The 18,806-nt window shown below is 38.8% G+C and overlaps 1 protein-coding gene and 1 long non-coding RNA gene across 2 annotated transcripts in view; one reads left to right on the top strand and one right to left on the bottom strand.

The window, feature by feature from the left end:
• BRCA2 (BRCA2 DNA repair associated) overlaps positions 1-18,806 on the top strand; it is a 61,189-nt gene that overhangs the window by 36,132 nt on the left and 6,251 nt on the right. The window contains exons 16-23 of the mRNA XM_035003579.1: positions 2,548-2,718; positions 3,221-3,575; positions 7,080-7,235; positions 7,338-7,482; positions 8,767-8,888; positions 11,047-11,245; positions 11,466-11,629; positions 11,719-11,857. Of these exons, the coding sequence (XP_034859470.1) occupies positions 2,548-2,718; positions 3,221-3,575; positions 7,080-7,235; positions 7,338-7,482; positions 8,767-8,888; positions 11,047-11,245; positions 11,466-11,629; positions 11,719-11,857 (1,451 nt within the window). The remainder of the gene's footprint in view (positions 1-2,547; positions 2,719-3,220; positions 3,576-7,079; positions 7,236-7,337; positions 7,483-8,766; positions 8,889-11,046; positions 11,246-11,465; positions 11,630-11,718; positions 11,858-18,806) is intronic.
• LOC118009526 lies at positions 11,189-11,833 on the bottom strand. The gene is made up of 2 exons (XR_004678960.1): positions 11,696-11,833; positions 11,189-11,506 (listed from the first exon to the last, which is right to left on the bottom strand). It is a non-coding gene; the product is annotated as an uncharacterized LOC118009526 (long non-coding RNA).

Below are 18,806 nucleotides of genomic sequence, written 5' to 3'. Positions count from 1 at the left end.
GAGTAATTATCCTGGGGCACCTGGATGGCTCAGTCGTTAAGCGTCTGCCTTCGGCTCAGGTCATGATCCCAGGGTCCTGGGATCAAGCCCCACATTGGGCTCCCTGCTCAGCAGGGAGCCTGCTTCTCCCTCTCCCACTCCCCCTGCTTGTGTTCCCTCTCTCACTGTGTCTCTCTTAGTCAAATAAATAAAATCTTTAAAAAAAAAAAAAAAAAGTAATTATCCTGTCATCAGGTGAGCATGTTTCATAACATTGACTGTTGAAGCTTAAGTTGTTTTTTTGATCATTCAACAAATATTTATTGAGGACCTACTATGCCAGATAACTCTTCTGGGTACTTGGGATAACAAAAGAAAAAAATCTCTGCCCTAATAAGTCATACATTATAGTAGAGGGGTTTGGAGTGGGGAAGGAAATTTTTAAAAAGAAATGAGTAAGTTGTATAGTATATTAGAAGGTGATGAATACTATGAAGATAAAGCTGGAAAGGGCATAGGGAGACCCAGGTGAGGAAAAGCAATTTTAAAATAAGCTAAGTAGTCAGGAGCCTTCACTGAGGCCCTGACATTTGGTCAATGTCCTGAAGGAGGGCAAGGGAGTGAGCATAGGACCCTGCGGGGAAAAGCATTGGCTGTAAGCAAGAAGCAGACTTATTTAGGGAACAAGAGGAAAGTGAGTATAGCTGGAGTAGAATGGGCAGGAGAGGAGTAGTAGCAGATGAAGTTAGAGAGATGGGGCCTTATAAACTCGTAAGAAGCTTGGCTTTAACTCTGAGTAACTATTTTTGGCCTGAATCAGAATGTTTAAAGCAGAGGAATGACATGATCTGCCTTGTTTTTAAAGAATAACTCTGGCTGCTGTTGAGATTAGACTGTCAGGAAGGACAATGATGGAAGCAGAGAGACCAGTTAGGAAACTATTGAGGTGATTCAGGTGAGATGTGGCTGCTCGGACGAAGAAGGTAGCAGTGGAGTTGGTGAAAAGCAGGTGGATACTGGGTATATTTTGAAGGTGGCACCATCAGGACTTGCTCAAGGATTGGATGAGGAGTGAGAGAAAAGGAGAATAAAAATAGCTCCAAAGACTTTGGCATTAACAGCTGGAAGGGTGCAGTTACCATATATGGAAAATTGAGAAGATCAAAGATGGAAGAGAAATGGACTGTCCAGTTGGGACATTTTTTTAAGTAGGCAGGGCTTGAACTCACAACCCTCAGATCAAGACCTGAGCTGAGATCAAGAGTCGGATGCTTAACCAACTGAGCCACCCAGGTGCCCCACATGGGACATTTGAAGCTTGAGATATTAGTAGACACCCAAGTGGAGATGTTGAGTAGGCAGTTGGATATGCAAGTCTGGAGTTTATAGATGAAGTATGGGCCAAAGAAATCAATTTCGTAGTTGTCAGCATATAGATGAAAATTAAAGCTATGAAAGAGAGACTGAGAAAAAGCAACCTGAAAGTTAGAAATTAATATCAAAGAGTGTGTGGTATGTTGCAAGCTTAGTGAGGACAGAGCTTCAGGGAATAAAGAATGACCAGGTGTCAGTCACTGCTGGTGAGTAAAGGAAGATGAGAACTGAGAATTGACCATGGATTTAGCAATGTAGAGGTCATTATTAGTCTTAATGAAAATAAGTCAGTAAATTGATGGGGTGAGAAAGGGGCAATATGTGGAGAAGCAAGTAGGAGTAAAGGGTATTAGTTTTATTGTGTTTAAGGAAGAAAGAAAAACTATTTTTATACTGATGGAAATTGTTCAGTAGAAAAGAAAGAAGTTGATGTTGGGGAGAGAGAGGAGGCATTTCCTAGATCAAGGTCCTTAACTAGGCAAGAAAGGGTGGGAGCTAGTGTGGCAGGAGAGGCAAAGTGTAAAGGTCCAGATGCTAGTGGGCTGGTGGATATGAGGGTGGAAGCTTCTCAAAGTTCTCTTGATTATTTGTTTCCCTAGTACTCAAAGCGAGAATGCGGAAGGAAGAAGAGTTAGAGATTTGAGCAGACAGAGGAGGATCTTTAAAAAGCACTAGCCTAGAGAAGGATGTTCTTAGGTGATTTCTAAAAACAATCTCTTAAGAAAAATAATCTAAAATATTATTATTTTACTTTTTTTTTACGATTTTATTTATTTATTTGACAGAGACATAGAGCATAGATAGGCAGAGCAGCAGGCAGAGGGAGGGGGAGAAGCAGGCTCTCCATGGAGCAGGGAGCCTGACGTGGGGCTCGATCCCAGGACCCTGGGATCATGACCTGAGCTGACAGCAGCCGCTTAACCAACTGAGCCACCCAGGCACCCCAAAATATAATTATTTAAATTAAGGATCTCATTTTCCAGTTGAAATAATTGTTTTGACTACTATGTTAATTTTATTAGTATATTTTGATACGTGTCAAATCGTTTTCTAAATTATATTACTTATATTCTGACTCAAAAATGCACTAAATGATCTTGTATGATGTAGTGTTTGTGCAAAGAGTGGTCATGGTTATTGAATTCAGTATCATCTTACATGTATTTTTATATTGTTCTACCTTTATTTGTTCAGGGCTCTGTGCGACACCCCAGGTGTGGATCCAAATCTTATTTCTAGAGTTTGGGTGTATAATCACTACAGATGGATTATATGGAAACTGGCAGCTATGGAATTTGCCTTTCCTAAGGAATTTGCTAATAGGTGCCTAAGCCCAGAAAGGGTGCTTCTTCAACTAAAATACAGGCAAGTTCAAAGCATTATATTATGTAATCACATATGTGATGAGGTTCAGACTTCTGCGCAAGCTGTGACTTCCCCATCGTAGAGGTACACGAGTCGGTTGTCAGTGACAGTCGCCATCCCACACTGCCGCTGAGTTGTACACAGCAATTCTCTTGTCAATCCTCCAGCCCCCTTAAGAGAAATCACACATTCCTACACCTCTTGCTTCCCTCTTCCCCCACCCCCTTTAACCTCTTGGCATGTGAGAAGAATATGAATTACTAATTTGATCCATTGTTCAGGGATGGACCATGTTTGTATTTGGGGAGTTTTAATATTTAATTCATATTTTAATATTATAAAACTTACTATATTGGTAGCTACCAAATTTTAAATTCTCTTCTGTCTCAGCAGTTCTTCAGCAAAAGGATTTAACTTTTATTCTCAATTATTCGGTGACCTTTTTACAATGAAATTCTAGACTCACAATTCCTAAAATGTGCATTTTTCTTTTTATTTTTAGATATGATGTGGAAATTGATAGAAGCAGAAGATCAGCTATAAAAAAGATAATGGAAAGGGATGACACAGCTGCAAAAACACTTGTTCTCTGTATTTCTGAAATAATTTCATCAAGCACAGATATATCTGAAACTTCCAGCGGTAAAACTAGCAGTGTGGGTACCAGAAAAGTGTGCATTGTCGAGCTCACGGATGGATGGTATGCTATTAAGGCCCAGTTTGATCCTCCCCTAGCAGCTCTCGTAAAGAACGGTAGACTGACCATCGGTCAGAAGATCGTTATTCATGGGGCAGAACTGGTGGGCTTTCCTGATGCCTGCACACCGCTCGAAGCCCCAGAATCTCTTATGTTAAAGGTAAATTAAATTAATGCACACTCTTGGTAGAAATCAGTCCCTGATTCAGTTAAATTCTAGGGAGGTTTCATATTTTAAATTTTAAACTTCAGCCTATTAAAGATGCTCCATTTCTTGAAAACATACTAATAGTCTGAGTGTAAGTGGCAAATTTCTCAGACTGTTAAATTTTTTTGTGCTATTTTTGGGAAACTGAGAGAGTGATATTGAGCTAAAATAATGCAGGAGCAAATTTGCACTGGATTTGATTTTCGGTTATGGGTACCTATAGCCCTTGGTGCCATCTTGTTCTCATAGTATTGCTCTGCTTCCACCCTGATTACTCGATTAGACCTTTATTCCAGTATGATTAGAAAATTAGGTTTCAGTGATTCTTAAATATATAATAATAAAATGTACCTTTCATCTCTGTGTAGACTTAAACCTATATAATAGGACTTTGTCATATTTTAATAGTCTACAATATTGATAAGTTACAAATACAATATTGTACAATATTGTACAATAGTCTACAATATTGATCAATTACAAATTGATCAATTACAATAATTGATACTGAGAAGTTACTAATATTGTGCAGTTAGATTCACTTATGAGGTGAAATAATTTACTTCTGTCATATTCTGGATCACTCTACTTCAAGAAGGCATTTAATAAATTAAACATTTTTAAGTAAAGAGATACTTTGTCATTAACTCCACATTGTGTTGCTTTTAGTTAAGCTGCAACAGCCTTTTGTTTTATGTTGCTTAGAATATTAAAGTTGTGGGCGCCTGGGTGGCTCAGTTGGTTAAGCGACTGCCTTCGGCTCAGGTCATGATCCTGGAGTCCCGGGATTGAGTCCCGCATCGGGCTCCCTGCTCGGCAGGGAGCCTGCTTCTTCCTCTGACCCTCCCTCCCTCATGTGCTCTCTCTCTCTCATTCTCTCTGTCTCAAATAAATAAATAAATAAAATCTTTAAAAAAAAAAAAAAAGAATATTAAAGTTGTAGTAGCTTTCAATTTTTTGTTTTGCTTTTATCAAATCAGTGCATGTGCATAATTTCAAAACTCATGTAACATAGGCTTATGACCACCCCGCAAAAAAGCAGTCACTGAAGCCATCCTGCCTGACCTCTGTTCATGCTCCCCAAAGGCAACCACTTTGAATCTCTTTGGCAGTTTCTTTTGCTTATACTGCTATGTCATCTTTTCTCCTTCAGTTTAGACATTAACTGTTAGCTTCCTGCTATGCCAGTTGAGGAGTGAAGGCTGTATTCACTGTTGACATTATAATGATTGAAAAATATTTTTCACAGCACAGCATATAATATACTAATTACGTTTTCTTTACAATTTACTGCTTTCCCTGGAGTTAACAACTGTCTTGCTTTTTTTGTTTTGTTTTATTAATTTTCTGTATCCTTATCACCAACTCATTCCCACACAAGAGATACATAAAAATCATCTCAATATGTTAAAATACCTTTGTCCAATTCTGTTTCTTTTTCTTGGAGATCTCTTGGACCTCTCCATACTCCTGCCCCATTCTGACATGGTTACCTTCTGTGTATGCTGTACAGTTACATTTCTAGAAATTATTTTCACTTCTTTCTGTGTTGGAAGTCCTATTTTCTGGATTTCATATCTATATGGATTTATTCCCTAGCTCTAAAGGCACACAAGCAACCCCCAGAGGCTTTTTAAGAGAGGGAGCTTATAGCTTTTTCTTTGAGCTTATTGTAAGGTGGCTGAATATAGAATTTGAGATGGAAATAATCTCTTCAGAATTTTGAAGACATTTTCTCTATTATCTTCTTACTTCTGGTATAGCTTCTGCTAAATTCAGTGCTATTCTTATTCCCAGTCCTTCATTATATGATCTGTTTCTAAAAAGTTTTGAAGATTGTTTGTCTGCAGTATCCTGAAATTTCCCAGCAAGGTACTTTGGGGTTGGCCTATCTTTTAAAATCATGGCCCTGAGTACACAGTGGCAAACAGTCTATAAACATACATCCCTCATTGAGTTCTAGGAAATTTTCTTGAAGTAGTTCTTGGATAATTTCTTCCCCCTCCATTTTTTCCTTTTCAATTTTCTTGAACTCCTGATATTTGGGCAGTAGGCTTCTTTGATTGGTCTTCTGATTTTCTCATCTTTTCTCCTATTTTCTATTTTGTTGTCTTTTCTCCCCCTTACTTTCTAGTTCTAATTTTGTAGTCCCTAAAATGAACTCGTGCCTATTGGCATAATTTTCTGGTCTCCGAGGCCCTTATTACTCCCTAAATGTTTCTTTTTTATTACATCCTGTTCTTGTTTCATAGATGCAACATCTTATCATCTGTCTAAAGCTATTGATTAATATTTTGTTTTATTTTAGTTTCTTCTCCTTGCTGCATTTCTTTTTTCCACATAATTTTTTGTTTGTTTGGGTCTCTCAGGTTGGAGACTTCCTTCAACTGATGTTCTTTCCTCTTCCAGAGTTGGGCACTAATGAGTTGATCAGAAGCTCTGTGTGAGGTGGGCTTTTGTCAATTTGTGGAGTGATAAGACAGGGACTTGCTTTTGTTAGGAGAGCCTCAAATATCAGTGACTGTCTGAGAGCTGAACAGAGTAAGAAAACTAATAGGGAGACTCATGTTTAGCATAAGGATTTTCATTGCATTTTTGTTTTCAGTACAGCATCTCACCCTGCCCACTCCCCCCCCACCCCACCCCCCAGGGGCCTCTGCCTTGTGTTCCAGAGTCTAGGATGTGTGTGATTCAGCCTCTCCAGAAAGTAATTTGTCCTGGCTTCTTCTTGGTGTGAGGGAAGGACTCCTTGGGATAGGAAATGAAATCTGAGGTCTTAATTATCTTTCCTTCTGTTTTCAGCCACACCTCATGCTCCCTCCTTCAGAGGGACCTGTTGCCTCCAAATTCTGAGGGATTTCCTTAAATTATTTTGTTTCCTAGTGGCTCCATACAAGTTTGCCAGCTGAGTAACGTTGAGCAGGTTATACTTGAGTTTTGTCATTTGTAAAATGGCAATAAGTCTTGGGATTGTTGTAAAGATTAAATGTTAGTAGATGTAAAGCACTTAACACTATCCAGGCACCATAAGAAGTGCTTTAGAAATGTTTGTTATTTTTATTAACTGTAATCATTCTCAGGATGCTTCATTATTTACCAGTTGTCCAATAAACTTTTAGCTTCCAAAATTTTGCTAATGTCTCATCCACTGCCCTTCTTTCCCCAGTTCTCTTTGTCCTTTAGGTCTTTAATCCATCATGTTTAAATTGAAGACTTATTAATTTTCTAATAGTAATATTTACATTAAGACTCTACAACAGCATAAACAATTTTTTGAGAGACTATATTTTGAAAGTGTTTTCACTTTTGTACAGTTTTTCTACATTCTTATGTTCATGAGGCTTTTGAAAATGAGTATGTTTGAATGAATGAAAGAAATGAATGAAAATGTTATGACATCTGAAATAGAATTGAATATATAAACTTATAAATCGATTTGTTCATTAATTTGTCCAGATTTCTGCTAACAGTACTCGTCCTGCTCGCTGGTATGCCAAACTTGGATTCTCTCCTGATCCTAGGCCTTTCCCTCTCCCCTTGTCATCACTTTTCAGTGATGGAGGAAATGTTGGTTGTGTTGATGTAGTTGTTCAAAGAGCATACCCAATACAGGTATGATATATTCTTAAAGCTTACTATGTATTTCTTCCTTTTGGGACAATTAATTTGAATGATCCCTCGCTACCATGTATCTTTGTTTGACACATTTTACAGTGGATGGAGAGGACCCTATCTGGAATATGTGTATTTCGGAATGAACGAGAGGAAGAAAAGGAGGCAACAAAATATGCAGAAGCCCAACAAAAGAAACTAGAAGTCTTATTCAATAAAATTCAAGGGGAATTTGAAAAGCACGACGGTAAATGAGTTGTATATTACAAGTTCTTTTTAATATGAGAATAAGTGTTTTTTTATAAGATGTTTAGAGGCTTCTGATTTAACCTCTGTAATTGAGTGAATTTCTTTGTTTTGAATAATAGACTTCTCTTTCCTAATTCTGTATCTGAATTACATAGGTATACAGATAAGCACTGAAGTGACCCCAAATTATCACCTCTTTATTCAACACACTGAACTTTTAGATACTTGTGATTGTCTTAGACAATGAAACATTACATAACCACAGCACTTTTCAGAAGTCTTAAGTAAACTTCCTCTTAAGCTTCAGTACTAAAGTGTTTATAGTATCCTTTTTTGGTATTAGAGAAAGATCAGCAGCAAGGGAGAAAACTGCCAAATTATTTTCCCCTAGACAAGTACAGTATGATGTCACTTACATAAGGAATGTAACTAAATCAAACTCATAAACAAATAGAGTAAAATGGTGGTTATCAGTGGATGAGGGGTGGGAGGATAAAACTGATGGTGTTTAAGGGTAAAACAACAACAAGCAAATAAGCTGTAGTGATCCAATGCACAGTATAATGAATATAGACAATATTGTACTAATGTGATAAATATCAATACAGTGGCAATCATATTAAGTATATAAATGTATCAAAGTAACACATTGGACACGGTAAATTTACACAGTGTTATATGTCAAATATATTCAATAAAAAGGAAGGATAAGCACTCAAAAATTATTTTCCCCAAGCCATGTATCATTTTCTTTCTTCAATATCCTTACCTACTTTATATATAACTTTTGCATTTTCGTTGTTGTAGTTGTTGATTTATATGTTATTACACCTGGAGCTAGATCTTGTTTTCCCTGTGGCAGCAATTTTAATAATAAAAAAATCACAGTATTTTTAGCATAAAGGACATGACATTTATGTTTGTTATTTGCTGAAAATTTTATGTTCTGCGTTTCTTCATGATTTTCAACTTCCTGTTCTATATAAATCTGCAGAAAAATTGGACTCTCAATATTCGATTCACCAGCTCATGCTATTTTCATGATTAAGTAAATCATGAAATCATTTACTTAATTTACAAGTTACTCTAAGTAAGCTGTCTTTGTGACAATTTTTTAAACCATGAGTGAGTACACTAGTTTGAAATTTTCCTAGAAAACTTTTAGCAGATAAATTGTGTTTTACCTTTTAGCCTCCCTTCTTTGGGTACTTTTTGCTTTTTCTCTAGCTTTCAGTGTTCTTAAATTTGTGGTTTGGCTAATTAATGATGCTTTTTTTCCTAGAAAATATAACAAAACGATGTATACCATCATGTGCATTAACAAGACAGCAAGTCTGTGCTCTGCAAGATGGTGCAGAGCTTTATGAAGCAGTGACGAATGCACCAGACCCGAGTTATCTGGAGGTGAGAGAGTAAGAGGGCATCCAGTGGGTCTTAATCTTCCTCCTTTATGGTGGGAAGCTCTAGTCCATCTTCTGGCCATTAAGGCAAGTGCTGTGTTGAAAGGGTGTGTTCCTCAAAGAGGATGTATACATTTCTGGGGTCCTCAGGGATGGGCCAGACCAGTGCAGTACATTTGCAGTTCTATACCAAATGGAGGATAGAAGAATTAAATAATTTTATATATTAGATAAATGTGGTTTAAAATACAGGCAAAACTTGTTTACATTTGAGGTAAAACAAGTATCTTCAAAGCATTGTCTCAGTTTCCATATGCTCACTTCTTTCTCAGATCCTACCTAGAGTTTATTTCCTAATCTTCTACCGTAAGAGTATTTTGGTGGAAAAGTGTCAGAAGCGCTAAACTGTGTTAGAATTATGGCTATGCCATTTATTTGCCAATTGGGCATAAAATAGCTATAAAATGGGCATAAAATCAGTTGTTTCAGGATCAAATTAGATAATGTATATAAAAGTGTACTATTATAAAGTTCCACGTCCATGTTAGTTACTAATATTGGAACATCATTTTATATGTTAAGCTATCTCCTGAATTTTTAGACACCTGGATATCCAGTTAATGCAAATTCTAGGATTAATTAGCTACATAGGAAGGAGAGGGAATTTGAGGAAAATTATTGTTTATTGATTAATCTCATTTATTTGATGACAGTAAATCTAGTATATAGCCTTAACTTTCTTAACTAGTGGGACTACAAAATAGACAAAACTCCCTTAAGAGAGTAAGCACTGCTTTTCTGAATAGAACTGCTCATATTCCCAAATGTGACAACTCAGATTCTGCCTGTGAGGAGTGAGTCTGGGTTTAAACCCTGTGAGTATACTTGCTGAAAGTCTGTCAGTTAAGGCTTTATTATGCTTTCCTGAAAAATGATTTGCCTCTTACTGAAGCTATGCTTTCTATGAGTCATCATGAAAATAGTTTTAATTTCATCACAAAATTTAACAAAATATTATTTAGTCTTGTTTCCTTTTATGGAATTTATTTAAAGGAGAAAATAAGGGGGCAGAATGAGAGTTGGAAGACTTAAGTTGTAGCCCTGGGCCTGCCACTCTGTAGCTGGACAAATGATTTCTCTCTTGGGTCTCCCCACCACCTCTGTCAAAGGAAAGCCTGTGAGGGGCTTCTCACTAAGTCCTGAGAGTACATGATTCTAGAGATTTCACTTAGATACAGTTTTCATTGCAATTCTTGGAGGGAAAAATAGCCATCCATTTCTAAAAGACCCTGCCCAAAGGGTTTGTTTTCAGTGACCATGTTGAATGTTGGGGGACTTTGTGTTTAAACATTATCTGCGTATTTAGAAAGACCTGTTCAGAGTACACAGATCCCATAGTTTCCCTTCCCAGTATGGATTAGGATATTAAGATGTGTGAGGCAGCTGCAGTCTAGTGCAATGTGAGTCAGGATTCCATTTCATCTTTTATTTGATTTTTTTGTTTATTTATTCATTCATTTTTGTTGTACTGGGTGAGAGTCCCAAGAGATACAGACAGCAGTTTGCTAAAATGAGCAGGAGAGAAGTGAGGAGGCAGAGGTAAGTGCTTGTAGCATGCGTCTGTTTTCAACACTATCTGCTGTTCCAGAGAGTTAATAAAATTATACTACCTCGGGTTAAGAATGAGAGCTCTTGAACTACCTCCACATACGCCCCTGCAACTTATTTATTCTCTCTGTACCTCAGTTTCATTTTCTACAACATGCAAACAATACTAGTGCCCACCCCATTGGGTTATTGTAAGGACTAAATGAATTAATACATTTACCACACACAGATCCAATCCTCAGATACAGGGAGCACTCAAATGTCAGCCATTTATAATGTAGTGGTTATGATTATTAGAATACATTTATAAGTAGGGGGTTGTCTTGGCCCTCGGGAAATTTGTCACAAAGATAAGTGAACAGTTTAAGGCACCTGAAAATACTTGTTATGTGATGAGCTGAGTCTCAAATTTTATATTGTCATATTGTTAAAGTGAACTCGAATTCTGTTGTATTTTATCCCCATTTAAAGAGATGCATTTACAATGGATGAGGAGTTTTTTTGTTTGCTTTTTATTCTAATATCATTTGCCTTAATATATTAAATGATCATAGGGTTACTTTAGTGAAGAGCAGTTAAGAGCCTTGAATAATCACAGACAGATGTTGAATGATAAGAAGCAAGCACAGATCCAGTTGGAATTCAGGAAGGCTATGGAATCTGCTGAGCAAGGAGAACAAATTTTATCAAGGAATGTTACAACCGTGTGGAAGTTGCGTATCATAAGCTATGGGAAAAAAGAAAAAGATTCAGGTCAGTATGTAAATTTTATAAGTTAAAGTACTACATTAATAAAATGAGTTCAAATGCTAGATAAAGTATAAAGTGAACTTGTATCAGAGGAGTAAAAATGGGCTACCACTGCCCTCAAAACAATGCTATAATCCTTAGATCTTTGTTGTTTCGGTATTTGTTTTACAAGAATTGTAATGCTTATCAGTTCTTCCATTATATCTTTCTCCTCTTTATCTAGTTACACTGAGTATCTGGCGTCCATCATCAGATTTATATTCCCTGTTAACAGAAGGAAAGAGATACAGAATCTATCATCTTGCAACATCACAATCTAAAAGTAAATCTGAAAAAGCTAACATACAGCTAACAGCAACAAAGAAAACCCAGTATCAACAACTACCGGTACAAACTTTTCATTATGGTTTTTTAATTTTGATGAATGCATATTAGTTTATAGAATCTACATACACTGATTTTTTTTTTCCTCGTAGGCTTCAGATGAAATCCTATTCCAAGTTTATCAGCCGAGGGAGCCCCTTTACTTCAGCAAAGTATTGGATCCAGACTTCCAACCACCTTGTTCTGAGGTGGACCTAATAGGATTTGTAGTTTCTGTTGTGAAAAAAATAGGTAATACACAGTGTGTTTTTAATTGTAACATCTTATGGATGCTTTTGAAAAATAATATTTTTTAAAATTTGTCTTCCCTTAAGATTAATTGGAGTTAACAAATCAGCAAATTTGGTGACTAGTGATTTGAAAGTAAGCCTGTTTTAACCTTAATTCTTAATGAAAAGCAATTCTGCATTATTACAGGGTAAGAACTTACATCCCATTCTGTGCTATTTGATTTTAAAGAAATTGCTAGAAATGTTTTGTAGCATTTGAATGATTACTAGACAAATAATTATAATCTGCCTCTGCAGTTTATTGAACATTCAAGCCTCCATCTCCAGCTTCTCGGCAGTATCCCTCATTATCTGGACTAATGTCCCTTGTTCTAAAACCTACTTTGTTTAGTGTGGCTCCTCCTACTTTTTGTGGTTAGTTCTTGTTTGTATGGTACATCTTTTCCCCACTCTTGTTTTTAACCTACCATCATCTTTAAATTGGTTTTCTGACAACACGGTTGGATCTTGTTTTCTTATGCAGTTTGAGGGCCTGTCTTTTAACGGGTTTGTTTAATCTGATCAGCTTTAATGTGATGATTGATATGGTTGGATTAAAATCCACCACCTTGCTAGCTATTTTCCCCTTGTCCCATTAGTTCCTGGTGTTGGCAGGCTATTCTCTGTGATGTTAATGCACATTTTATAGCAGCCATTGTCTCAGACTCTCACTTCAAGAATGTTTGCATAGCAGAAAATCTTGGAAGGATGGAGATCCTGTCTGCCTCCCAACACAGAGGGCAGATTTGTTTCCCAACCAGGCAATCCGATCCCTTTTTCTATGAGTTTGGTTTTTTTTGTTTATTTTTGTTGTTGTTATTGTTGTTTAAATTCCACATGTAAGCGAGATTCTGACTGTATTTTGAAGGAGGCAGACAGTGTAGGTAGGGTAAGGAGAGGAGTCAAGGAATTAATGCCAAGGTGTTTGGTTTGAGCACCTGGGAAGAGTTGCCATTTACTGAGAGGGGAAGAGTGCAAGAAAAACAGGGTATGTGTTGAGGGTCAGGAGCTCAGTTTGGTCAGTTAAGTTTTAGCACTTAGTATAAACAGAGATTTCTGCTCGACAGTTGGATATACAGGAGTCTGATCGGGGGAGTGGTCTGGGCTATGACATAAAGATAAATTAGGACGTCATCATCATACAGGTGATATTTAAAGCTGTGAGACCGGCCAAGGTCACTGGATGCGGGAGTAGCTGGAGAAGCAGCTCGGGCACGCTGGTGCTTAGAGGCAGGGAGATGTAAAGGACTCGGTGGAAGAAACAGGACGAGCCACTGAAAGATGGCAGAAGTACTTAGGACAGTGAGCTGCACTGAAAGCGCAGAGGGAAGAAGAATCCCGGAGAGGTGAGAGTGATTCAGTCTCAGATGGTATTTGATAGCCGAGACAGCGAGGTGAGGGCCAGGAAGGGACTGTTGGCTTCAGCACCAGGGAGGACGCTGGACGCATGGAGAGGCATGCATATTAGGTTATAGAATGCAGCCATTTCAAGAAGATCATGCTTTAAGCAAAGAAGGGAAATGGAGCACTCACAAGGAAGAGAGTTGGGATCAAGAGAATGTTTTTTCTGATGAAAAAACCAATAGCAGCCTGATGAGATGGTATATACTGATGAGAAAGGCCCAGTGAGGAGGGTGAATGCTTTCTGGGGGGGGGGGGGGTAGCAGCAGCCTGCAAGGAGCAGGGGAGTCACCTACGCCAGCTTGACTGCCAGGAGCACAAGAGGTCTGCAGGGGCAGCCGTGCCATCCGAGGAGAGCCAGCAAGCTGGTAAGGACAGCAGTTACAGGAGCGGTTGAGCGGAGTGGGGATTTGTCCAGGGAAGGCGCTCCAGCAGACAGGGAGAGGTAGGAGATGGTGTGAAAGGAGTCAGTGTGCAGAGCTTTCTGGAGACAGCCCAGGGAATACAGCAGGACCTGGGAGCTGGCTGCTTGTCAGACTGACCTGAAACCACTTCTGATGGCCCCGGGCAGGACAGATAGTGGTGAGGAGGTGAGGTGTGTGCCGAGGAAAAGGCGGGTCTTGACTTGCTGCCATATCCCAAATCATTGTCTTCCCCTCTTAGTTATCACGTGATGGCTGAGTACTTGAGTTTCTTTCCACTGTATGTTGTGTATCCCTGGAAGATACTGTCTCTGTTCTACATTGTCTTCCCCAGTTGAGTGAGTCACCCTGTGTATTAATTTGCTATGCTGCCGTAACAAAGTGCTGCAAACGGGTTGCTTGAACAACCAAAATGTATTGTCTCACAGTTCTGGAGAGCAGAAGCCCAAAATCAGGGTGTTGGCCGAGTTGGTTCCTTCTGAGGCTGTGAGGGAGAATCTGTTTAGTGCCTTGCTCCTAGCTTCCGTTGGTTTGCTGGCATTCTTTGGTGTTCCTTGGCTTATAGGTGCATCACCCCGATCTCTGCCTTCATCTTCACATGGCGTTCTCCCCATGTACGTGTCTGTGTCCAAATTTCCCCTTTTTATAAGGACATTGGGTCGGACCCACCGTAATGACTTCATCTTAACTTGCTTACATCTGCAAAGACTTTGTTACCAAATAAGGCCACATTCACCGGTACTGAGGGTTAGGACTTGAGCATCTTGGGTGGGGCACAGTTCAACCCATTAACACCCTGGAACATTCACTTCTGTCAGTCAGTCCTGGTCACCTGCTTCCCTTGCGGCCATTTTCATTATTTCTGATCAGAAGAGGAAGAAGGCAAAGAGACGCAGGCCGTTTGCTTTCCTTTAGGTTTAAGGATAATAACATTCTCAAGCTACATGTCATTTCACCAGTTTGGGGAAAGGAATTAGAAGCTGAGCCTTTCTGTGCCTGGCCTTATCCACAGTCTTGTTTCTTTCCTTCATCACTAATTTTTAAATTTTATATCAGGGTATCCCTCATTTGTGTTTTTGGTGAACATTTCTTTCTGTTTTTATTTCGTTTGATGTTAACTGTTAGAGGAAGAAAATTCTGTTACAGAAAGCTTCAAAGTGCCACCTTAAGCCTGAGGTACTAGTTACCTAACACCCAAATCTGATCATGATGTCTCCTGGTTTAAAATCTTCAGTGGCTCCTATCCCTTAGAAAACGAAACCCACACTCCTTCATATACCTGAAAAACTCACCTGCTGCCTGCCTTAAGCCACCACCCCACACACCTCAGCTCAACTGTTGTGACTTCGTGTTCCTGACCCACTATATAGAACATTTAGTACTTCCTACCTTTAAATATGTGTTCACTTCGCTTACAGTGCCCTTTGTCCTCCCTTCGTGAAGAATTGAAGAAAGGCTGTCATGCCTTAGCCAGCTTACAGCCCCCCCCCCCCCCCCAGCCAGATGCCTGTGCCAGGGTCGGAGCTTCCCTGCTCAGCTGCCGCGGCTTGTCATGGCTGGGTCGGCACCCATCACGTGCATCACATGGCCCAGGGGCCTGTCCCCACATTCCTGACCCTCCTCCCCACCCATGATACTGTGATCTCTTCAAGGACAGGGACTCTGTTTTAGTTCCTTTCTGTCCCCACTTCTAACAAAGTGGGGCAGGGCAGGGTGGGGGAGCAGGTAATTGTTGAGAACTTCATAAAGTCCTCATAGTAACACTGTTCATTTGCTGTTATTCCACTTTACAGATGGGGAGACTGGAGCTCAGAGAGGTTAAATAACCTGCCCAAGGTCACAGTTATGTAAAGGATTGGAACCCATACTTTCAGGCTCTAATGCTTATGTGTTCTTTCTTACACTTCCCGCTGACAAAACCAGACCCAACCCAACCATTTGAGAATTGGACTTAAAATAGGGACTTCTAGCATTCAGTCTGTTTTGTTACTACATTACAAAAACTGGTATAAAGTGAATTACTTAAATGAGACCACTTCTTAGGTCAGTTTCCCTGGGAAACCCTCAGATTTCCTGGAAAGCGCCCCCCAGAACAGCACCTGTGTGTCCCGTGGGGACTCTGCAGCGAGCATGGCCCTCAGGGTCATGCCGGCTTGAGGCTAGGGGCCAGTCACTGGACGCATGCTTCCTCCAGAGAGCGGGCCCTACAGCGGAGGGCGAGCCTGGGAGAGGGAGCTCAGGTGGCAGCGGGCCATAACCAGTGCTCCCTGAAAGCGCACGCTGGACCTGAAGATGGAGGGCTCTGCACCCACACAACATCGCTGGCCGGAGAATTCGTGAACGGAGGTTTAGAAACTGCTACGTGCTTTATCCTTTCAGTGAAATTTTCTAAAAAGAATTTAAAAGGTACAGCGAATTATGCGTAAGTTCAGAGCAGCCCCAGACTATAAACCAACAAAATAATTTTCTTCTTATCCTTTTATTTTCATGATTTTTTTAGTGCCAACATTCTAAAAGTGTTACTTTTAAAAAATTCTTCCAATTGTTACCATTTGTACAAGATGCATGGTAATTAGAGAAATAAGTAAAGTTTCTGGTTTTTTTTTTTTTTTTCAACGTATACAATTTGATTTAGCTATGAAATCTCTAGGAAAAAATGAAGAGAGGAAACTATCCTGGAAGCTGATTTTTATATTTTGCATTTTCTAAATGTTTTTCAGTAAACGTGTATTACTTTCATAATTGGGGGAAAACAGAGTTTATTTTTTCATTACTTTAGAGAACAAGTGGGAGGGGGAGAGGCAGAGAGAGAAGGAAAGAGAGAATCTTAAGCAGGTTCCATGCTCAGCATGGAGCCCAATGTGGGGCTCAGTCTCACGACATTGAGATCATGACCTGGGCTGAAATCAAGAGTCAGATGCTTAACCGACTGTGCCACCCAGACGCCCTGAAAAACATAGTTTAAAGAAGGGCATTTGATAGAAGGGCTATAATCAAGTTTTGAATATAATTAGAGGCAAATTCCAAAATTAGAAAATCGAACATGCTTGGGAAATATAATTTCTCTAAAAGCAATTTTTAATATTTAAGATTAAAATCCATTAAATAAATCTACTTATAAAATTGAAAGAAATAAAAGGAATTACCATCGTTTGCAATAGAATAAACAAATCATTATCTGAGAATGGAATCCATTCCTGTCATTTATAAAGGGAAATGTAATTCTTACAGAGACAAGGAATTCTAAATAGTAGGATTGAATGGTTAGTGCCTTTGTCCTGTCCTGGTTTATCCAGTGGTCCCCTCCCATTTTTGGCATTGAAATTTTTTTACTTTTTTTTTTTGAATAATTTCAGACCTTCAGAAAAGTTGCAAAAATAATACAGACTTTCCAAATATCTCTCACCCAGCTTCCCCTAATGTAAGCATCCTACATGACCATGGTACCATGATCAGAATCAGGAAGTTCACATTGGCACAATATTATTACCTACACTATAGAATGTAATTGAATTAGAAGTTTGTCATGCTATTTTCCTTTTTTTATTCTGGGATCCCACTTTCATTCCATCATCATTTCTCCTTATTCTCCTCCAGTCTTTGATAATTCCTCAGTCTTCTCTTGTTTTTCATGATCTTGACTCTTGAATAGACTGATCAATTATTTAGTAGCATTTCCCTCCATTTGGGTTTGCTGTTTTCTCATGACTGGAATAAGGTTATACATGTTTGGCAAAATTACCACAGAAACAGTGTTGTGCCTGTCCTTCTCTAGTATCAAGGGGTTAATGAAGTTGATGTTGCTTATTACTGAGAGTGGCAACCTTGAGCATTTGGTTAAGGTGGTGCCACCTTAACCTTGGAGCAGATTCTTTGAGACTGTGCAAGTCCTATTTCACCTCAGACTTTTCACCAATTAATTTTAGCATCCATCAGCTGATTTTGTTTGCAACAGTTTTTATTGTAGTATTTGCCTAATGATTTCCTTTTTTCTTTTCCATTTATTGGAATTCATTGGAATTCCACTGTAAGAGCTGCCTCTTTTCCCCAAATTGACTTCCTAATTGATTTATATTGATTTATAGTATGGACTAATGAATATGTATTTTATTCTGTGGGTTAAAATTCAGTACCTGCATTATTTTGTTTTGCTCCAATTGTTTCAGTTTAGGCCATTAGGAAATTTTTCAGGTTGACTCCTGTAATTTTTTGAGCACCTCTTTACTGTTTGGCATCAACGAGATGTTCCAGGTTCATGTTGTATGTTCCTTGCCCCAGTGAAGTTGAATCAACTACTTCTCCAAGGAACCCTGGATTTTTTTTTTTTTTTTGAGAAATTGGTGTTTACAGCCAACATCTGCTTGCTAGACTATGTACTCATTACTTCAGAGGTACCATTGCTTCTAGGCCCTTTTAGATAGAAAGGCCAGGAAATATGTTTGTGTTCCATTTTGAATTTCCTATCTGGTTGGGTTTATTTGTTTGTGGGCTATGTGAAGGGTGTGTGAAATACTGCATTCTAAGAGTCAGCTGCACAAAGGCATACTCCAAGAAGTGTCAGTCTCTCTCATCCCTTCTACCCTAGTGCTGTTCCTCCCCTTCTGTCTACCCACATCCTATCTCTGTAGTTTCTGGTTTATCCTTCCTGTGTTTGTTCTCTACAGGTGGAAAGATACATGTATATATTTTCTTATAGCAACATCTTTCTTATATGAAGGGTAACAAATTTTAGTCTTTTTTTGGTGTGCTTTTCTCTTTTCACTTAACAGTGAATAGAGAGCTTTCTCTTTTTTTTTTTAATTCCTGTGTATTCTGTTCTTTTTGGTGCAGTTGTAAATGGGATTTTCTTAATTTCTTTTTCTGCTATTTCATTATTAGTACATAGAAACGCAACAGATTTCTGTGTATTAATTTTGAATCCTGCAACTTGACTGAATTCATTTATCAGTTCTCATGGTTCTTTGGTGGAGTCTTTATGGTTTTCTATATAGTGTCATGTCATCTGCAAATAGTGGAAGTTTTACTTCTTCCTGACCAATTTAGATGTCTTTTCTCTCTCTTTTTTTTGGTCTGATTGCTGCAGCTAGG

Source organism: Mirounga leonina, unplaced genomic scaffold, assembly GCF_011800145.1.
Source record: "Mirounga leonina isolate KUSES-001 unplaced genomic scaffold, KU_Mleo_1.0 Mir_127, whole genome shotgun sequence".
NCBI lineage: Eukaryota > Metazoa > Chordata > Mammalia > Carnivora > Phocidae > Mirounga > Mirounga leonina.
The sequence above is the reverse complement of the archived record's forward strand: the minus strand, read 5'-3'. Positions and strand labels throughout refer to the sequence as shown.